Source organism: Oncorhynchus masou, chromosome 31 (assembly GCF_036934945.1).
Source record: "Oncorhynchus masou masou isolate Uvic2021 chromosome 31, UVic_Omas_1.1, whole genome shotgun sequence".
Taxonomy (NCBI): domain Eukaryota; kingdom Metazoa; phylum Chordata; class Actinopteri; order Salmoniformes; family Salmonidae; genus Oncorhynchus; species Oncorhynchus masou.
In genome coordinates this window covers 47,563,428-47,585,836 of record NC_088242.1, presented here as the reverse complement: position 1 = coordinate 47,585,836, position 22,409 = coordinate 47,563,428, and the positions used below count along the sequence as shown (strand labels likewise).

The window sequence follows — 22,409 nt, the reverse complement described above, 5'->3', positions numbered from 1 at the left end:
TTTAGTTGGCTTCAAAGCCTTTTTGAGATCATCAAACAATGTTTGAGAGATTAATGATATTGTCGCACTGCATCAATTAGCGCATGACAAGTTAAGCAGTCCTCCAGGACTGTTTCCAGGTATGGCCGTTTAGATTCATGGTTAGTGGACACATTCCCCACAAAGTGGAGTGGTCGCTCGCAACGACATGATATGCCCTTTCTGTTCAAGGTGGAAGCAGTTTGACTTTTCTGATTTTGAGTGGGATTGGCTTTAACGAAGCGATTGACCTTTTTCTTCGCCACCTTTGTATCAGTCTATAGACAAAGCCTGGGGGCTTGTTTCTTGATCAAGCGGGCCCTGGATAGGGTTTTGAATGAGAGCGGGAGAAATTAGATCTTTAACGTTCTTGCTATGGGTGTTAATTCCTGCGGACCTGGTGTCCGTTAATTCCCCGTCTAGTCCTTGTGACTTTTCTCAAATTGTTCTTGCTTTAGTTCTTCCAGTAGTGGAACATCAGGAGAACATTGGTCTACGTTTTGATCGTCCTTCACCCCTTTGTTACCCTTGTGCTCTGACACTTTTTGTGGGTTGGGTGCAGGAACGTAGCGAGCAGGTCGATTGTAGCGGTAGTCATGTTGATGGCGTCGTACTTTACAGTTATTTCGACCACTGAGTTTATTGGAATCATGGTTTCGTGGTAGAAACTGTTGTTGTGCTTCATCTCTCAACGCTCCAATACCTGATAATGCACCCTCTAACTGGAGTGAGTGCTCCTGGTCAAACTTCAAATCCAAGTGGTCAGGGCTCTTAGTGTTGTGAGCTTTTGATGCCTCAAAAGCTGTGCTTGCAAGCTCTCTGAGTTGTAACTTAGGCAAGCCAACGTGGGCGGCAGGGCCCAAGTAGGTAATGAAGGCAGGATACATGTTCGACGGGAAAATTTGTTTAAAAGGTAACAGGTGCTCCATGCCTGTTTCAGTGAGTAGGCCAAAGTAAGCTGAAAGAAGCCTATGATTGTAAGCTCGTGGGTTTTCGTTCCGAGCTTGTTTGAAATTCTTGATGAGTTTGTCAAGGTATTCCGCGCATAGCGGGCAGAGAGGGTTGGCTTCCTCCTGTGGAGAGATTTTGGCCCGAAAGGCCAAGAGGAGAAGCCAAGCCTTGTTGTTGTTGTTGGCCAAGAGGTGCAATATTACTCAGTGCCGAATGGCCAAGAGGAGAAGACTGAGGGACACATGAGGGAGGCAAGCTCTGAAACCTATCGTCTTTACTCCTGTGAGTACAGGGCTCCGGTTGCTTGCATTGGACTTCCTCCAGATGGAACCTAAGGGTGGTATTCTGCTGCATTGCAGAGTCCACTTGAGCGCTTAGAGTACTGATTTTGGAGTGTCACACTTGCTCCTTTTGGTCTCAAACGTACCTGTCATGGTTTGCAGATAGACGTCTTGAGTACAGAGCGAGAGATTCGGTGATGAGACTTCCTCCGCTTGCTTAGAAATCAATATTTCCATCTTCATCACCTGAGTTCTCTCATCATTAATTTGGTCAACGACCTTAATGAGTTCTGCTGATTTGTCATCCAACTTTGTCATCGTGTTCATTAACTGATCGTCTTTGGTCTGCAGCGTTTTGTGTAGAACCGTGTTACTTTGAGTAACATTCAACAAAACTGCATGCATGTTATCAAGTTGAGCCCTCCTGTTTGTAGATAACTCAGATTTATCTAGTTTGGCGTGGACATCATCGTATTTAGTTTTGGAAAAATCAAGTTGTTCCTGTAGCATATTATTTTGTTCCTGGAGAAGATGATTTTGTTGAAGAGCTTGTGCTTGTTCACCGTCACATGTTTTTGCAATTACATTTAATTGTTCAGTTTTCAAGAGCAGTTCCATAGCTAGCAGAATTTTTTCCCTTTTCTGCATTTGTCATTGGTTTCCCGGTTCTCTCCACCTGTCCCTTTATGTCTCCCATCACCTGCTCGTGCTTCAGCTGTGCACTGCGGTATTGGACAGCTGCCAATCTCGGATGGCTAGACTGGAGAGAACCTTTACGAGGCCTGCGCCCGATGGTTGATTTTGGAAAGCGTTGTTGTCTGTTTTTCCACTAATGGCATAATTAGGGTTGGTATCGCTGCTGAGGTCAGAGATCAATCCAGTTGCAGGTGGAGGTTCACTAATTAGCGGGCGAGTGGGGACTACCCCATCTGATAGCTTGCACATTATTAGAACATTTCGAAAGGAATTTCCTTTTTTCCTAATTTTCCAAAGTTTGGTTTTGGAATATATTGGGACCTGCAAAGACTATTTTAATGTATGTAGACGGTAATGAACCATCAGTACTAGACAGTTCTGTGGAAGTTGGACGTGAATGAATTTGCAAAAGCAAATTGAATTAATCAATGATAATGATTAATCATACCTGGATAGGCTATCTGGGAATTAAACTTTAAATTAACCTGGGAAGTTGGTTCTTCTAGGTTACTATTGCAAAGCTTAAAGTGTCTCATTTAACTGGAAGAACCTAGAAAGGTATGTTCGACAGTTTAAACAAATACATTGAATGAGACGATAATACCCAAGCAATTGAGATTGCTGGATTATCATAAAGGTAATGTTAGGTACATTTACCACTATGGCACACTTTCCCCTCAGCCAAAGCCATATGGGATTCCCGCTGGAGGCGGGACTGATTGATTGTGCTTTGCAGAAGCAGATGTTACTGATTGATCAAATTTAATGAATAATCAAATCTGAATAGGCTATCTGGGAATTCAACTTTAAATTAACCTGGGAAGTTGGTTCATCTAGGTTACTATTGCAAAGCTTAAGGTGACTCATTTAATTGGAAGAACCTAGAAAGGTATGTCCAACAATTTAAATAAATAAATTGAATGAGACCCAAGCAATTGAGATTGCTGGATTATTTTAACGTGATCCACGTTTGGATTTCCAAAACTTCTTTTAAGAGATGTACTTGCGATTCTTTACCACCAGTGATGCAGAATCCTGAAATCAAACGGAAGTACAAAGGGTGGGACTTCCATTGCGCAAGGCGGAGGAATTTAACTTCTTGCATCGAGCAATCCCGGATCCGGGATTCTATTTATAGCCTCAAGCTCATTAGCATAACGCAACGTTAACTATTCATGAAAATCGCAAATGAAATGAAATAAATATATTTGCTCTCAAGCTTAGACTTTTGTTAACAACACTGTCATCTCAGATTTTCAAAATATGCTTTTCACCCAAGGCTAAACAAGCATTTGTGTAAGAGTATTGATAGCTAGCATAGCTATAAGCCTAGAATTCAGCCAGCAACATTTTCACAAAAACAAGAAAATCATTCAAATAAAATCATTTACCTTTGAAGAACTTCAGATGCTTTCAATGAGGAGACTCTCAGTTAGATAGCAAATGTTCAGTTTTTCAAAAAAATATTATTTGTGTAGGACAAATCGCTCCGTTTTGCTCACGTTTGGCTATGGAAAAAATCTGTATCCAGTTATAGCCTCAAGCTCATTAGCATAACGTAACGTTAACTATTTATGAAAATCGCAAATGAAATGAAATGAATGTGCTAGCTCTCAAGCTTGGCCTTTTCCTAACAACACTGTCATCTCAGATTTTCAAAATATGCTTTTGAACCATAGCAAAACAAGCATTTGTGTAAGAGTATTGATAGCTAGCGTAGCATTTAGCATAGCATTTAGCGGGCAACATTTGCACAAAAACCAGAAAAGGATTCAAATAAAATAATTTACCTTTGAAGAACTTTGGATGTTTTCAATGAGGAGACTCTCAGTTACATAGCAAATGTTCAGTTTTTCCTGAAAGACTCTTTGTGTAGGAGAAATCGCTCCATTTTGTACATCACGTTTGGGTACCAAAAAAAAACGAAAATTCAGTCATCAAAACGGCGAACTGTTTTCCAAATTAACTCCATAATATCGACTGAAACACGGCAAACACTGTTTAGAATCAATCCTCAAAGTGTTTTTCACATATCTCTTCATTGATATATCGTTCGTGGTAGTCTCCTTTCTCCGGTGAATCGCTTGGAAAAAGAAGTGCAGTTGAAGATGACGCACCAATTTCGATGGAGGACACCAGGCGGACACCTGGCAAATGTACTCTCTTATGGTCAATCTTCCAATGATATGCCTACAAATACGTCACAATGCTGCAGACACCTTGGGGAAACGATAGATCGGGCAGGCTCATTTCTTGCGCATTCACAGCCATATAAGGAGACAATGAAAAACAGAGCCTCAAAAATCCTGCTCATTTCCTGGTTGAAGTTTCATCTTGGTTTTGCCTGTAGCATCTGTTCTGTGGCACTCACAGACAATATCTTTGCAGTTTTGGAAACGTCATAGTGTTTTCTTTCCAAGGCTGTCAATTGTATGCATAGTCGAGCATCTTTTCGTGACAAAATATCTTGTTTAAAACGGGAACGTTTCTTTATCCAAAAATGAAAAGAGCGCCCCCTATATCGAAGAAGTTAAACCATTCGGCATACTTTGCTAGCTTTATGTTTACCGGAGCAACACGGTACATAATACGAATATGCCTGTAGTCAGTCCACACTGGTTTAGTGCCGTAGGCGGTAGGCGGACAGAAATACTTCGGCTCAAACTCCGAAGATCTATCCTCTAATTCCGAACCTTGCTGGCTCTATTAATTAATATTGACTGACAGAAGTAGTACCGTTTGACCTAACAGACTAAATCTGGAATTTATCACTCATTGCTCTGATGCTAAAGACCACTACTGGAGGCGCTCTGTAGCCTCTTCAAATGGGAACACACACACACACAACCAATTTGAATGTATACAAAGAAGTCTGTTTGTACAATCCAGTTTGCACAATTGATTTATAGAATTCCACAGCAGAGTCAAATTCTATCTTAGAATCCTGACAGGGGGCATCATAAATGTTGTGTCTTTACTATCATAATAATATTTTCATATCTGATCCATAGCCTTCTGATTAATTAATTATTTACTTTACCTCACGTTATTCTCATTCCAAACGTGGTAAATTGTTGGTTATCAGCCTCCCGGGTGGCGCAGTGGTTAAGGGAGCTGTACTGCAGTGCCAGCTATGCCACCAGAGACTCTGGGTTTGCGTTCAGGCTCTGTCGTAACCGGCCGCGACCGGGAGGTCTGTGGGGCGACGCACAATTGGCCTAGTGCCTACTAAACAATTGGATAACATGAAATTGGGGAGAAAACAGGGTAAAATAAATAAAACAAATAAAATAAAAAATTGTTGGTTATCTGCACGAACCCAGTCTTCACTATGAGTCATCCATACATCAATTGTCTTGCATCATTTATTACTAAACTAAGTAATTCACAGAAATGCATAAACAAACAAACAAGGTAAATGTGGTTACAAGAAATGATAGGGGAATGTGCCGTAGCGGGCTAAACCGGCATGGCGGCTTGTTAGACAAAAGGGGAAGTGAGGGTCGACTAAGAAGTCACTACAGAGTGATAATTATAACAATTGTAATGCTAATCCTTTGCACATGAACGCTCACTCATTCGGGAACAATTGCAATCAATATATATATATTTACGCTCAGTGTGTCGTCTTGATCGCTGGTGAAAAGTTTGTTTCTGTTGGAGAGTTTCGTCCTCTCTCTCTCTCTATCTTGGTTAAAGGGGATAGTTCAGAGTGACATGTATTCATTTGTGATAGAATGGATGTTTCGGCGGTTGTCGTTTTTCGCTTTCAATGGTACCGAATTCCTAGCTGCAGACTAGTAATTAATATCAAAGACTTGTTCTTATTCTGTCTGTATCGATAGTCTAAGAGTTTAACCATGTCGTATGGTTAAAAGATTCAGCAATGGTTAACCTTTGTCCTCTCCTAATGGAGAAAGACATGGTCTGGTGATAATTTCTCAAAGTTGGGTTTTATTCGGAATTGCAGAAAAGGGGCTGTCCCAGGATGCCTGACCCTAACTGCGCTCAAGGGCGGTCCTCTGATTTAGTTCAAATCAAAAGGGAATTGTATTTTCCTTCATTAAACAGTCCAAAATCATATTAAACATTTTTACAAACAGTATCATAGTCACTCATTCATCTTATACAACAATTAGATGTAAACCTCATATCTGAGGCTATTATATAAACAGCGTTATTGTAATGTGGCCACACCGTCTCCCATGAGCTTCCCCAAGTTGTAACAAACAGACCAGATCATACCTGGATTATTCACCTATCTTTTATACTTTCTCCGGAACATGAAATTTGTTCATACATCAAGTTCTGTGAGGTGGAAAAAATTCCATTGTGCTCTATGAAAATTTACTCTGCCTCTTATACTGTGTGGCCATGTGGCAGGGTCTTCTCAGGAATTTACGACCTCTCTCTGACCACAGCAGCCTAGTTGAAGGAGGCAAGGGGGAGGCAGGGAGAGGGGGATGGGGCTTGCTATACCCAAAGAGGGCAACGTCATGAAACAGCTTTGCACACTCTTGGCATTCTCTCAACCAGCTTCATGAGGTAGTCACTGGAATGCATTTCAATTAACATGTGTGCCTTGTTAATTAAAAGTTAGTTTGTGGAATTTCTTTCCTTCTTAATGCATTTGATCCAATCAGTTGTGACAAGGTAGAGGTGGTATACAGAAGATAGCCTTATTTGGTAAAAGACCAAGTCCATATTTTGGCAAGAACAGCTCAAATAAGCAAAGAGAAACAACAATCCATCATTCATTTCAGACTTGAAGGTTAGTCAATGTGGAACATTTCAGTGCAGTCAGAAAAACCATCAAGCGCTATGATGAAATAAGCTCTCATGAGGACCGCCACAGGAAAGGAAGACCCAGAGTTACCTCTGCTGCAGAGAACAAGTTCATTAGGGTTTCAAGTCTCAGATATTGTAGTCCAAATAAATGCTTCCCAGAGTTCAAGTAACAGACACATCTCAACATCAACTGTTCAGAGGAGACTGCGTGAAATCAGGCCTTCATGGTTGAATTGCTGCAAAGAAACCACTACTACAGGACACCAATAATAAGAAGAGACTTGCTTGAGCCAAGAAACATGCACGGGTGATCTCCGCATGTGTGGTTCCCACTGTGAAGCATGGAGGAGGAGGTGTGATGGTGTGGAGGTGCTTTGCTGGTGACACTGTCTGTGATTTATTTGAATTTAAGGCACACTTAACAAGCATGGCTAACACAGCATTCTGCAGTGATACGCCATCCCATCTGGTTTGCATTCAGTGGGTCTATCATTTGTTTTTCAAGAGGACAATGACCCAACACACCTCCAGGCTGGGGTAAGGGCTATTTGACCAAGAAGGAGAATGATGGAGTGCTGCATTACATGACATGGCCTCCACAATCGCCCGACCTCACATCAATTGAGATGGTTTGGAATTAGTTGGACCGCAGCGTGAAGGAAAAGCAGTCACATGTCCTCAACAAAATCTTAAACAATAGGCCTATAGCAGAGTGGGCTCAGCTTTGGTTTCAGGGATATGTTCAGGTAAAAAATGGACTAATCCGTATTCTTTAAGATCAAGGGATATTTAATTCATTGGAACGATTGGAAATCTGACAGACTATAGTTGTGTTATTAACTGTATTGAAGTGGGGCGGCAGGGTGGCCTAGTGGTTAGAGCGTTGGACTAGTAACCAAAAGGTTTCAAGTTCAAATCCCTGAGCTGACAAGTTACAAATCTTTCATTCTGCCCCTGAACAGGCAGTTAACCCACTGTTCCTAGGCCATCATTGCAAGTAGGAATTTGTTCTGACTTGCCTAGTAAAATAAAGTACAAATCAATAGGTTACAACCCTACATAACCCATAAAGTGAAAAGCAACACCCAGCTATATAAACTCTAACTCTGATCTATCCTGCAATAGATGCTGTTCAAATGGCAATATTCCTTTTTACTCCAAAGAAGAAAGTGTCTTCACAGGCTCACTCATGGGCGTAACTACATGAGGACACTGAGGTCCGGACATTTTTTCTAATTAAAACTATAAAAATAAAAATAAAATATATTTTGTACACAATCAAGAAAATAAATTATGGGTCAAGATCTTAATATTGCTCCCAGCGTTGATCAAAGCTCAGAACGCTTATATTCTTGATCTAACTGAGTTCTAATCACGTCTGCCTCTGCGATCGAGTGGAATCATGAACAGTAGTTTGTTTGATATGTTCGCCTGCGTCCCATAGATTTTGCTCCCAGATTTGCCTTTTTAGCAGTTTTACCACTCTCTCAAACGGCTAAAACGTTAAACGTGCCTGAAACGTTAAACAAACTACCCCAGCTCGATGTTGTCTCAAGTAGGCTGCTGACAGTATGTTCATGAAATGCCGGACAAAAGGCAATTTTAAAACTTTCCCGCGACTACTGACGTGTCTACAGACATCCCCCAAACAAACAAAAACCGCATAATGAGTGCACTGCTAAATAGTCGCTTATAGATTTGTCAGTCAGTCAATGAATGCATGCAGAAGGAGACAGAGGAGAGAGAGCGAGAACGGAAGCAAGAGGTTAGTACAGTGGTTCCCAAACCAGTGGTTCCCAAACCAAACCTATCTTCCCTACAGACCTACATGAAAATGCATAAAAAATGCAAACAATACAGTTGTAAAATGTGATACGTTTTTGTTCATATCAGTGGTTGTTTGTCTTATCTCCATCACCCACTGGAGTAGTTTACCCATTACCCACCTTATTGTTACCACTACTTCACTTTAATACAGAATCGTAAGTAATATTCTAATAATTCGCAGACAATGTGATAAATATATCATCTGTGTGCTCCATTGATGTCTGTTTGTGTGGAGCTTGATTAGTAATGCCTAGGAATACAAATGTCAACGCTTTGTATGTATGTTGAGTTAATGATATTATGCAATTCATCGATACAACTGAAGGAACAGTCGCTGGTGCTACATGTCAGTGTGAATAATTTCTCATATTTCCCCCCTTTCAGGGTTGTAACATTGCAATTGTATAGCAAATAGACTATGTGTTTGTAGCTCGACTGAGGTGATAATGGCTTTGTCATATTTGCTTGTTTTTGCTGTTCTTGAAATAGCATTCAAAAAAGAATGATTCTATAGAAATGCAGTAATGAGCTTGGGGAAACTCTTTATAATGGGGTGGTAGGGTGGCCTAGTGGTTAGAGCATTGGACTAGTAATCGGAAGGTTGCAAGTTCAAACCCCTGAGCTGACAAGGTACAAATCTGTGGTTCCGCCCCTGAACAGGCAGTTAACCCACTGTTCCTAGGCCGTCATCGAAAATAAGAATTTTTTCTTAACTGACTTGCCTGGTAAAATTTAATTTAAAAAAATAACCCTTTATAATTTCTTATAATCTCCTCTCCCCAGGTGTGATGAAGGTTTCTCAGGTCCAGACTGCCAGGCATCCTCTCCTCTTTCTTCCAGCATCCTGTCAGACTTTGAGTCCCAGGATGGTCTGCTGGCCGTGTGGCAGGAGGTGATTGGTGGAGAGGTGGTAACACCTGACATGGGCTGTGGGGTGGTCTCCTCTGGGTCCTCGCTCTACTTCAGCAAGGTAGGTTGACCACACACACATTTACACAAAGTGACATCATACCCGGTAGGTAAATCTGGTTTCAATGTTGTCATTATGATGTCTTTTATAGCATCATGGTCAGGTTGCATAGTGGTTGTATAAGAAAGTTGGCAACCAGGCAAAGATAACAACCATTAAACAACATTATTATTATGATGTGTGTGTGTGTGTGTGTAACAGGCCGGATTGAGGCAGCTGGTGAGCTATGACCTGGACACAGAGTGGGCAGAGTTTGTGCAGTTCTACCTGATTGTGGGCGGGGACTGGGTACAATGTAACATGGCAGACAGCAGGGAGGAAGGAGTGCTGCTGCAGTACAGTAATGACGGAGGAATCAGCTGGGGACTCATCGCTGAGATGTACTTCACCGACTTCACCAAGCCACGGTAAGGAGAGAAAGGGGATAGAGGAGAGAGGGAGGGAGGGAGGGGAGCGAGAGGTGCTGCAGTACAGTAATGACGGAGGAATCAGCTGGGGACTAAACGCTGAGATGCACTTCACAGTCTTCCCCAAGCCACGGTGAAGAGGAGGGACTGGTTCCTCTCAAGGGTTCTTCCTTTGAGGCTACTATGCTTTTGCGTGCTGTTGGGGGTCTAGGCCATGCAGATTAATGTAGGTGACATTGTGACTGGTGATGTAAAAAGGGCCTTATGAATGTGATTGACTGACTGTCTGTCTGTCTGTCTGTCTGACCGGCATACTGACTGACTGACTGTCTGACTGATGTCTCCTCCCTAGGTTTGTCCACTATGAGTTGCCACAGGCCTCTAAGACCCCATGTACCCGGTTCAGATGGTGGCAGCCCCTTCACTCTGGGGACGGCTACGACCAGTGGGCCATTGATGATGTCATCATCTTGTCAGAGAGAGAGAAACACATCATCCCTATGGCCAACCCCACTATGCCACAGGTAAGTCTCTCATTGGCTGACGACCCCACGCTGCCACAGGTAAGGATTTCATTAGTTGAAGATAACTGACAATCCCATTGGCTAACACTGAGACAGATGATAACAAAGGCCTTCTATACTTTGTGGCAATCTATCTGATTCTGGGATTTAGTGGTCAATATAATCACAAGGAAATATATACATTTGAAATTGTGTATAAGACATGCCTGAATGTCTGAGCTCACAATGATGCCGAACATCAGCTATTTGTCTTCTGTTGCAACTTATTGGCTGCAATGCAGCACCATCCTTAACATCTGCTATCTCCCTGTTTGTAGAACTTCTATGAGAAGCCGGCATTTGACTACCCTCTGAACCAGATGAGTGTGTGGCTCATGCTGGGCAATGAGGGTATGGAAAATGAGAGGAATGGCAGCTTCTGTGCTCCCACCCCCTCTGCCATGGTGTTTGGGCGATCTGACGGAGACAGGGTGGCAGTGACCAGAGACCTGGTCCTAAGACCAGGGTACACACTGCAGTTTAAGGTATGTGTACAGTCTCTCTCGCTCTCTCGTTCTCATTCTTTCTCTCTTCCTCTCCTCTCTCCCTCTCTCTTTCACCCATCTCTCTCTCTCCTTCTGTTTCTTTTTCCCTCCTTTCTCTCTTTCTCTCATCTCTCCCTCCTTCTGTCTTTCTCTCAAGAATTTTTAAGTTGAACTTCTAACACTTTTACAGGTTTGTACATAAGGCAATTACATTTTAAATGTATTTTATGTGTTTGTGTAATGTTTATTACTGACCCCAAAAAAGTGGATCTAAAATAAAATGTCCCTCTCAATTCAGTTCAAAGGGTCTTTATTGAATGGGAAACATATGTTTACATTGCCAAAGTATGTGAAAAACAATTAACAAGTGAAATAAGCAATCAGGAATTAACAGTAAACATTACACACACTCTCTCTTTCTGTCTGTCTTTCTCTCCCTGTCTGTCCCTCTCCCCCTCCCCCATCACCCCCCCCTTCCCCATCACACCCCCCCCCCTTCCTTCTTCTTCAGTTGAACATTGGTTGTGAGTCTCAGTTCAGTGCATCGGCCTCAGTCCTGCTGCAGTACTCCCATGATGCTGGCCGTACCTGGGCGCTGGTGAAGGAGGGCTGTTACCTAGGCTCCTCTGGGGCGGGCGGCTGTGAGGACAGTGGGCGGGAGCTCAGGGAACCCACTGTCTATGCCACGGGAGACTACGAAAGCTGGACCAGGGTTACCATTGTCATTCCGCGTAATGTGGCTGCCAGGTAGGGGAATATTATGGGGTGGGGTCTTTGATCAATAACAAATACACAATTACATGTACGAAAGACTGTGGGATGGTATAGGTTCATGTTCAGTTCATTCAATATTGGTCATTCAAGCTGGATTTGATTTAGTAATCAAACTTATGAAGACTGACAGACTTTCAGTGGTAGAACTAGGTATATTGTATTTCTTGTTGGAATTGTCCTGGTTTTGGCGGGGATGGCGACCCAAATGGGGATGCCATCCCTGTCACTTCGGCACGGCTTCAGGTGTATTACTGAAGCTTCTGTCACTGTGGAGGAGTTTCTGGTCGCCGTAGGAGAGAAGGTAGGCTATGAAAATGTTGCTTATTCGTCACGGATTAATAAAACGGTGGGTTTTTTTCTTAAAGAGTATCTTGTTGATTGTATGTTTGAGCATGGTGTCCTTCTTAAAGGTATGTTTATTCAAGTTACAGTGGTTGCTCATCTAAAAATGTTGTGATCATGCTGCGGAACTTAGAGTAATATTGTGGTTTAGTACGGTACCCTGTGTCACTACTTCATTGCTGCAGACCAGCGCAAGTGGGAGTTAGAGAACTGATTATGCTTTTGGGTCCAAAGGCGCTACTGTGGCTTTTACTGACAATGAATGGGTGACATAAACCAAATAGAAACTTATAATGGTGCACAACTTTAGTATTTCTTACTAAAACTGTTGTTACCCTACGTTTTTTATTCTAAGAGAAACTTAGACTACAATTAGGTGTGGAAATGTTAGGATTATTTTGCTCTTACTGCAGCACTGTAGCCTACTACCAACCAGTAACATTGTTTTGTGCCTGAGTGGTGCAGTGGTCTAAGACAATGTGTCTCAGTGCAATCTACATTGCTATAGATACTGGTTCAATACCTGTGCTAGCTGTGACCGGGAAACCCGTAAGGCTTTTGGTTTCTCTCTCACCCCATGTTCAAGAATGACCCTTTTTCTCGCTCACTTTACCTTATTTGAAAACCTAATAATCTAAAAAATATTTTTAATTTTTAAACAAAGCGATTATTATTATTAATTCATTTAGAATTATATAAAGCCCCTTAGATATTCTTACAGATATGTTATTAATCCTGCTTGTCACAAGCGTAGCAGGCTGTGAATTCTGCAAACAAGGTTTCTAGGATGGGCCATTAGCAGGACAATACAGTATATATTGGTCATATTGGTCATGGCTCCCGAGTGGTGCACAATGGGATATCCTTGCAGTTCTTCAGCTGAGATAGCGGTGGGCGCACAAAGCTCAAGGCACGAGGGCAGGGGGCACGGGGCACGGGGCACGGGACGGGCCACAGAGCAGCGCACAGAAGATGGACCTAGCCCATGGGGAAGGAAGGGGGATAGGGGGGTCTTACCGAGCCTTTCCATAAGTCCACGCAAGTTTCTTCAACTGTCTTTTGACTGTGATTAGAGCGATGTTGATGTTGTGCCGTGATGCCAGCAGATTACAGATGGCCTTTGCTGAACGCTCATCTTCTTCATTCATCAGTGAGTCGATGGCTTGAATAGTCTCGCTGGAAATGGAATACAATGTCAAAATCTGCAGCATACAGTAAAGACCAGCATTAATTAGACCTACTTTGCAATATTGTCGCCTACTGTACCTGTTCATTTTCCTGGGCTTTCGCATTCGGCATAACTCAGGCATTTGATGATAGTGTTTGTGAATAGCACTGTCCGTCACCAAAATCCCCACGTCTACCAGTATTTTTTAAATGTCTCCAGTAGATTTTCCATTCCTCCTGAAAGCCCTAATCTGCTAATTGAAATTAATAGAGATCCTGGTCATGGTACTGCAGTATGTTGTTACAGCATAATCAAAGTGAGGATAATCGGTGACTTACAGCCTATTGTAACCTGAAAGTCACACCTTTCCAAGTACTCCTCACCCCGCCCCAATCGCCTACATTTAATTATTGATGGAGATCCATATAGATGACAAAATAGTTGGGGAAGTGATTCCATGGTACATGGTTTATGAATTGACATGCAATGTTCTGTTCATCCTGAAAGCCCTAACAGTCAAATTAATTCTCTCGGTTGCTACAGATGCTGCCGCTGATTCGATACCCATGCAAGCCGCAACCGGGAGATCTATGAGGCAATGCACAATTGGCCCAGCGTTGTCCGGGATAGGGAAGGGTTTGACCGGGCAGGATTTCCTTGTCCAAAACCAACAGAAGGAGAAAACCTACACCATTCGAGCAATTAATTTCAACAATAATCTTCATTTTAATTTGACTTTACAAACAACAAGAGAGCTTAATTATATTCTTTCTTCGGAACCTAGACCTATATAAAATAACTTAACTGGCTGAGGTAGGCTATGAGGCTTAACAGCCTTAACAGCCTAATAGAAGTAGGATTTGTTTTATTAGGCCTACTTACAATTGCAAATGGTCAAAAATGTAGCGTCCTACATAAAACAATTATTTAAAGAACAATAGGCTGTCTGTGTCGGGATAGCCTGCTCTTGTAACTACATAATAAACAGAACATACTGTCAGCTTGAGATGTAAATATCCCTGGATAACCTCACACAATAATATTAATATTTACCAAATAAAGTCATGCAGGCCACTAAGTTACTTATTCAATGAGAAAAGTTGCATTTTCCCTCAGACACAATCTTGTGGATGTCTGATTTGATGGATGGATGTGATTTTGATGTCAGTCCTCGATTGACTTGTGTGAAAGACAGTTCAGTCCTGTCGTGAGTCTATATTGTGCTGATAGAGGAAAATTAGGACTCGCTGGTGTATGTCGATCAAAACATTGTTAGCACATAAAATGCTAGTTTCTTTATTGTGCTGTATTCTTGTATGCCACCCAAAATGCTCACAGGGACTCGGCACTCGTGAGCGCATCCCTGATTTGTCTCGATGTCTGGAATTCAATCAGTTTAAATTGCGGCCTCATCTAGCGAGGGTATAGTTTTCTTAGCAAGGGAGGAGTATTCTCCAACTGGGCGGACTGTGAGAGGATCACATACAAATGCAATGAAATCCTTGGGCAGACATGCTGTAGTCTTCCAATCTGGTGGATAAGTTGTCCCTCAGCTGCTTGATGAAATCTTCCATGACCTCTGTGTTAATGCTGCGGTCTGGTCCAAATTGAACAACTCAAGCTTCCTAGTAAAGGCCTCAAATTTCTCCTTCATGTCCATGACTGTTTCCCTCTTCCTTGTAACTGCAGATTTAACACGTTTAAGTTACAGAATATGTCCGCAAAAAATCTGTGTGTAGAGCTTGCAGTTAACGATTCAATGTTTCTGCTCCAATACCATTAAAAGTTTGATGCTTAGAATCATAATTACGTCTGAGATCGAATTATTTGCAAACAGTGACATTTTAATTGCAAATAAGACACACTGGTTTGGCATTGGGAAAATATGGAGAGATGAAGGCATATCTCTGTACATTCTTCTCTGAAATTATGATTTTCATTATATACCTTTCTTCTTGATACTTTTGGAGAATTACATGTTATCTTGCTATCAAGCAAGAACAAGAACATTCTGAACAAATGTTGACTTTATAAAAAGTAGTGTAACCTACAGTAGGCAACGTACTGTAGACCTGTTTTTCCTCACCAATCAACGCACAGAGAAATAGACCAAAATAAAATTTGAATGGAGACATACTGATTTGATCAGATCAAAAATCATATCTTATTGCCAGTGAATGTATTATGTACTAAGCATATGTGTTAAACATGTTAAATGTGTAGTGTAGGCCAATTAATTGTGCTAATATTATATACTTATAATGCTCTGGCCCGCCAACTATTGGCCTCAGAAAAAAATTGTCACATGGCCAAACCTAGTTGATGAACCCTGATATATAATATGTCTTACAGAGCCTTTCCACAACTACACTCAAGTTTCTTCAACTGTCTTTTGACTGTGATTAGGGTGTGGAAACGGTCACTTTGTGCAGTGACATATTTTCCTAACGGAGTGGTGCGGCGGTCTAAGACACTGCCTTGCAGTGCAAACTGTGTTGCTACAGATGCTGGTTCGATACCCATGCCAGCCACAACCGGGAGACCAATGAGGCGACGGGGGCTTTTGGTTTCTCTCCCTCTAAAAGAAGAAATAAATAATTATAAATAACAAACCGGCTTTATTTACAAATTAGTAAGAATGTCTCACCCCATGTTCAAAAATGGCCTTTTTCTCCCTCACTTTAGGTTATTTGAAAATGAAATCATCTCCAAAATATATTTATCTTTTAAACAAAGCTTTTATTGTTATTATTAATATTAATTCATTTAAAATTATATAAAAGCCCCTTAGAAATTCTCACAGATCAGATTGGCCCTAGCGAAAAATGCCCCTTAGATATTAATTTAGAATCCTCCAATCCTCTAAATCGAATGATTGGCTGAAAGTCACGTCATTGAAAAAACTAGTTTTGATATACTGTAGGCCTACCGTAGGCGACATGAGTCTCACTAGTGTTGAGTAATGTGCTGTTAAAAGTGGTGTAGGTCTTATTTATTTAAAAGCATATTGAAGTTAGAAGCAACAGGATTTGAAGCAATAGCCTACCCGCTGTGGTCCACTATGTCAGCACCATTTCGCTCTGCTCTGAGACAAGCATGGGGACTGATCTTGATAAATCAATGAGATTTTTATCTTCACTGAATCTCCGTTTCACAAGCAAGGTAGGTTGATAGCTTCAATGGCGATGACAGCTGTTCCCTGTAGGTCTGTGATAGGCTGTTCCTGGGGGACGATGCTGGCACTGTTCACCAACGTGACCGGGGCTACCAGGCTGACAGGACATCAGAAGCCGGCAGCAGGGCTTCATTGCACCCAGCGGCTTGAGAGGCTATGAGGAGCCTACTCACTCGGATAGCCACTGCACTGGAAATCAAACTTGTGGTCAGTGATGACTCTCCATCTGTACCCATCTCTACTGAGTTCTGCAAGGGGGTGCTTCCGACTCACAGCAGAGACTGGACAATTGAGTTATGTTGCGGGCGCAGAGTCACTTGGCCTCCGGGAGTACCCTACCATGGACACCATGATAGTTGTCATGGTTCTCCCGGACTGGGAGATTTTAGGGCGGAATCCGAGACTAAAGCCGGGACCCCCAGAGTCTTTGATGCAGACTTGAAAGCCAAGGTCCCTCTGCTCTCTTGGCCGCCTTACCAACGCAGCCATGCTGCTGCAGGCCTACCTGCAGACTCTGCTGTTCCAGCTGCAGAAGGGCACAGAGGAGCTCCTCCTGGAAGCGATGGAGGTGTCTCGCCTGCTTTTCCTGCTCCAGAGGGATGTGGTTACCTCCCAGTGCCATGTCTGGCTGGCCCAATCCCATCTGCCATCTGCTCTCCAGAGCACATTTGCCAATCACCCCAGGGCTGACGTTTGGCCCAGGGGTTGATGACATTCTGGAGCAGACCGATAAAGTTTGTAGGGACCGTGAGACCCTGAGATGGTTCATGCCGCCTCCTCAGGCCCCGGGTCCAAGACGGACCGTCACCACCCAACTGCACCCGAGCAATGGTGAGGTACCTCTCCTGCCCCATCGCCTCGTGCTGAGGGACGACAGCAGGGATGGGCACAGCGTGCAGTGGAGCAACAACCTGTCAACCGTCACCACCATAGGGATGTGCCTGGGATTCCGCCACGGAATGATACAAATATCAATATATTGGAATGATCCATATTGCTCATATAACCGTGGTTACATACATAAGACTTGTTATGTCGTTTCGACGACAGGTCAAGTATGACAACAGACTGTATATGGCTTATGCTAGTACGGGTAGTGAACAGTGTTGTCAGTGTGGAGATGTTGGCCATAAGCGACATGCTTGACCGAAAAGGGAGAAGGCAGAGACAGGGACTCAGGTGGTCCTCGTAATGCCTAGGTCCACTGATGAAGGGAGATGTGGCTGACAGTGGTAGAACAGCCACAAGCACCTGTTGCTGAGGAACAAGTTGCTTGTGTCTAGGGTACTGAGTTGCAGCTTGTACCAGAGGGGAACATAGTGTCTGATGTGCAGCAGAAAAATATTGTTGTAGGAGGTAAGGATCGATCTGGGGAGCCATTTTCCCAGACTGGTAAGGAGATGCCCAGTACGAGTGAAGGGGTACAGGAGTGGGTTCAGGTTGAGCTAGTCTACCAGGTAGTGGAAAAGATGTCCATTACGAGTAATGTGGTACAGAAGGTGCGTTCAGGTGGGGCCTGTCTCCCAGGCAGTGGAGGAGGTGCCCGGTACGAGTGATAGGATGCAAATAGAGAGTGTTGAGAGGGATGCGGCGGAGGGGATACAGGGGTTTGTGGCCCCTGTTGAGGAGGATATGGATATGGACATTTTTGATATTCCTGTTGATATGATAGCTGCTGGCAACGACTCAATTACAATCTAGATGAGGTAAATGGGTTCCTGGACCAGACTTTTGGGAAATCTGGTAAATTGGTCGATTTAGTTGTGAGGTGTGAAGAAGCGTTTCCGCTTGTTACTGAGGTCATGGCAGCAAAAGGTAGTGGGAAAATTAAAACAACGATGATTATCATGCCTCATTAATCAAATTCAATCAAATGTATTTATAAAGCCCTTATTACATCAGCTGATGTCACAAAGTGTTGTACAGAAACCCAGCCTATATCCCCAAACAGCAAGCAATGCAGGTGTAGAAGCACGGTATCTAGGAAAAACTCCTTAGAAAGGCCTGAACCTAGGAAGGAACCTAGAGAAGAACCAGTCTATGAGGGTTGGCCAGTCCTCTTCTGGCTGTGCCGGGTGGGGATTATAACAGAACATGACTAAGATGTTCAAATGTTCATAGATGTACAGCAGTGTAGATAATAATAATAATCACAGTGGGTTGTAGACGGTGCAACAGGTCAGCACCTCAGGAGTAAATGTCGGTTTTCTTTTCATAGCCATCACCGCACCTTCTGTCTCTAGAGAGTTGAAAAGCAGCAGGTCTGGGACAAGGTAACATGTCTGGTGAACAGGTCAGAGTTCCATAGCCTGACCCGGTGAACAGATCAGGGTTTATTGTGTTGTGGGGTCCCAGACCCAATTAAGTATTTTTTAAACTCTCTCTCTCTCTCTCTCTCTCTCTCTCTCTCTCTCTCACTATCTATCGATCTATCCCTTTGCTCTTTCTCCTCCCCCCACACACACTCTCCACTTCAGTAAAACGAGGTTCCGGTGGTTCCAGGAGAGTAGTGTGTACAGGGACGCTCCAGCCTTTGCCCTAGATGGAGTCTATATCTCTGAGCCCTGCCCCAACCACTGTGGAGGACATGGAGACTGCATCTCTGGGGTCTGCTTTTGTGACATGGGATACACAGGTACATAATGATACATAATGATTGTAGAGAGGTTGGGGGGGAGAGAGGGAGAGAGAGAGGGAGAGAGGAGGGAGAGAGAGAGAGATGAAGGAAGAGGTAGGGAGAGTATGGGGACTTGGGGTCTGTATCTCTGGGGTCTGCTTTTGTGACATGAGAAACACAAGTACTGAGGGAGGGAAGAAATAAGCAGAAATAAAAACAGAGGGAGAGAGAAAGAGAGTGGGGAGTTCGAGCAGTTCTATAGGAAGAGTGAAAAGGAGAGGGTTCTAAAAAAGACACTCAATCAAATGATCCGTTGTTAATCAATTAAATCCTTGTGTGTACTCCAGTTGAGCAGGACAGCTGCGTGCCAGCGGTGGCCAGCCCTACAGAGTTGGCAGAGGGCTTTGAGAGCAAGCTGAGCCCGGTTTGGCAGACCCTGAGTGGGGGGCAGGTTGGAGGGGGCTGTGGCACCATCAGCGATGGAAAGGCTCTGTACTTCAGCAGCCCTGGGAAGAGAGAGGCACGCACTGTACCTATGGATACGACAAACACACGGTTAGTATGATCACACTGCTGTATTGAATAGAATTGAAAGTATGCATACCTCACCTGTCTTGTAGAGCAGCTTTAGGCAACTTCTTGAGGAAGTTTGATCTAAACCTCCAGTGTTAACATATTTAATTGATTCAGCTAACTCAGCGATCACTGCCTCATTGCCTGCATCCATAATGGTTCAGCGGTCAAACGACCTCCACTCATCACTGTAAAACGCTCCCTGAAACACTTCAGTGAGCAGGCCTTTCTAATCGACCTGGCCGGGGTATCCTGGAAGGATATTGATCTCATCCCGTCAGTAGAGGAAACCATTATACACAGAAAAGCCAAGGCTAGATTTTTCAAGTAGAAATTTGCTTCCTGCAACACTAATTCAAAAAACTTCTGGGACACTGTAAAGTCCATGGAGAATAAGAACACCTCCTCCCAGCTGCCCACTGCACTGAAGATAGGAAACACTGTCACCACAAATCCACCATAATTGAGAATTTCAATAAGCATTTTTCTACGGCTGGCCATGCTTTCCACCTGGCTACTCCTACCCCGGTCAACAGCACTGCACCCCCCACAGCAACTCGCCCAAGCCTTCCCCATTTCTCCTTCTCCCAAATCCGTTCAGCTGATGTTCTGAAAGAGCTGCAAAATCTGGACCCCTACAAATCAGCCGGGCTAGACAATCTGGACCCTTTCTTTCTAAAATTATCTGCCGAAATTGTTGCCACCCCTATTACTAGCCTGTTCAATCTCTCTTTCGTGTCGTCTGAGATTCCCAAAGATTGGAAAGCAGCTGCGGTCATCCCCCTCTTCAAAGGGGGGGACACTCTTGACCCAAACTGCTACAGACCTATATCCATCCTACCATGCCTTTGAAGGTCTTTGAAAGCCAAGTCAACAAACAGATTACCGACCATTTCGAATCTCACCATACCTTCTCTTCTATGCAATCTGGTTTCAGAGCTGGTCATGGGTGCACCTCAGCCACGCTCAAGGTCCTAAACGATATCTTAACCGCCATCGATAAGAAACATTACTGTGCAGCCGTGTTCATTGATCTGGCCAGGGCTTTCGACTCTGTCAATCACCACTTCCTCATCGGCAGACTCGACAGCCTTGGTTTCTCAAATGATTGCCTCGCCTGGTTCACCAACTACTTCTCTGATAGAGTTCAGTGTGTCAAATCGGAGGGTCTGCTGTCCGGACCTCTGGCAGTCTCTATGGGGGTGCCACAGGGTTCAATTCTTGGACCGACAGTCTTCTCTGTATACATCAATGAGGTCGCTCTTGCTGCTGGTGAGTCTCTGATCCACCTCTACGCAGACAACACCATTCTGTATACTTCTGGCCCTTCTTTGGACACTGTGTTAACAACTCTCCAGGCAAGCTTCAATGCCATACAACTCTCCTTCTGTGGCCTCCAATTGCTCTTAAATACAAGTAAAACTAAATGCATGCTCTTCAACCGATCGCTACCCGCACCTGCCCGCCTGTCCAACATCACTACTCTGGACGGCTCTGACTTAGAATACGTGGACAACTACAAATACTTAGGTGTCTGGTTAGACTGTAAACTCTCCTTCCAGACCCATATCAAATATCTCCAATCCAAAGTTAAATCTAGAATTGGCTTCCTATTTCACAACAAAGCATCCTTCACTCATGCTGCCAAACATACCCTTGTAAAACTGACCATCCTACCAATCCTCGACTTTGGCGATGTCATTTACAAAATAGCCTCCAATACCCTACTCAACAAATTGGATGCAGTCTATCACAGTGCAATCCGTTTTGTCACCAAAGCCCCATATACTACCCACCATTGCGACCTGTACTCTCTCGTTGGCTGGCCCTCGTTTCATACTCATCGCCAAACCCACTGGCTCCATGTCATCTTCAAGACCCTGCTCGGTAAAGTCCCCCCTTATCTCAGCTCGCTGGTCACCATAGCATCTCCCACCTGTAGCACACGCTCCAGCAGGTATATCTCTCTAGTCACCCCCAAAACCAATTCTTTCTTTGGCCGCCTCTCCTTCCAGTTCTCTGCTGCCAATGACTGGAACGAACTACAAAAAGCACTGAAACTGGAAACACTTATCTCCCTCACTAGCTTTAAGCACCAATTGTCAGAGCAGCTCACAGATTACTGCACCTGGACATAGCCCACCTATATTTTAGCCCAAACAACTACCTCTTTCCCTACTGTATTTAATTTATTTATTTATTTTGCTCCTTTGCACCCCATTATTTTTATTTCTACTTTGCACATTCTTCCATTGCAAATCTACCATTCCAGTGTTTTACTTGCTATATTGTATTTACTGTGCCACCATGGCCTTTTTTTGCCTTTACCTCCCTTATCTCACCTCATTTGCTCACATCGTATATAGACTTGTTTATACTGTATTATGGACTGCATGTTTGTTTTACTCCATGTGTAACTCTGTGTCATTGTATGTGTTGAACTGCTTTGCTTTATCCTGGCCAGGTCGCAATTGTAAATGAGAACTTGTTCTCAACTTGCCTACCTGGTTAAATAAAGGTGAAATAAATAAAAAATATTCTACACCCCCTTTATGTCTGTCTGTCTGTCTGTCTGTCTGTCTGTCTGTCTGTCTGTCTGTCTGTCTGTCTGTCCGTCCGTCTGTCCGTCCCTGCAGGCTTGTCCAGTTCTACATCCGTGTTGGAGGGAAGAATGTTGGACCCACCTGCACCAGACCTCGCTCCCGCAACGAAGGTGACTCTCCATCTCTACTGAAAACCTCCAATTAAAGCTCTGACAGACTCAAATTTGTAGA

The 22,409-nt window shown here is 43.4% G+C and overlaps 1 protein-coding gene across 4 annotated transcripts in view; it reads left to right on the top strand.

Annotated features, from left to right (window-relative positions):
• Window positions 1–22,409, top strand: part of LOC135524034 (reelin-like) — a 298,396-nt gene that overhangs the window by 217,712 nt on the left and 58,275 nt on the right. For all 4 annotated transcript variants that reach the window (XM_064951167.1, XM_064951168.1, XM_064951166.1 and 1 more), the window contains exons 25-32: window positions 9,345–9,531; window positions 9,733–9,938; window positions 10,291–10,462; window positions 10,780–10,986; window positions 11,498–11,733; window positions 18,923–19,080; window positions 19,410–19,617; window positions 22,272–22,348. In XM_064951167.1, the coding sequence (XP_064807239.1) occupies window positions 9,345–9,531; window positions 9,733–9,938; window positions 10,291–10,462; window positions 10,780–10,986; window positions 11,498–11,733; window positions 18,923–19,080; window positions 19,410–19,617; window positions 22,272–22,348 (1,451 nt within the window). The remainder of the gene's footprint in view (window positions 1–9,344; window positions 9,532–9,732; window positions 9,939–10,290; window positions 10,463–10,779; window positions 10,987–11,497; window positions 11,734–18,922; window positions 19,081–19,409; window positions 19,618–22,271; window positions 22,349–22,409) is intronic.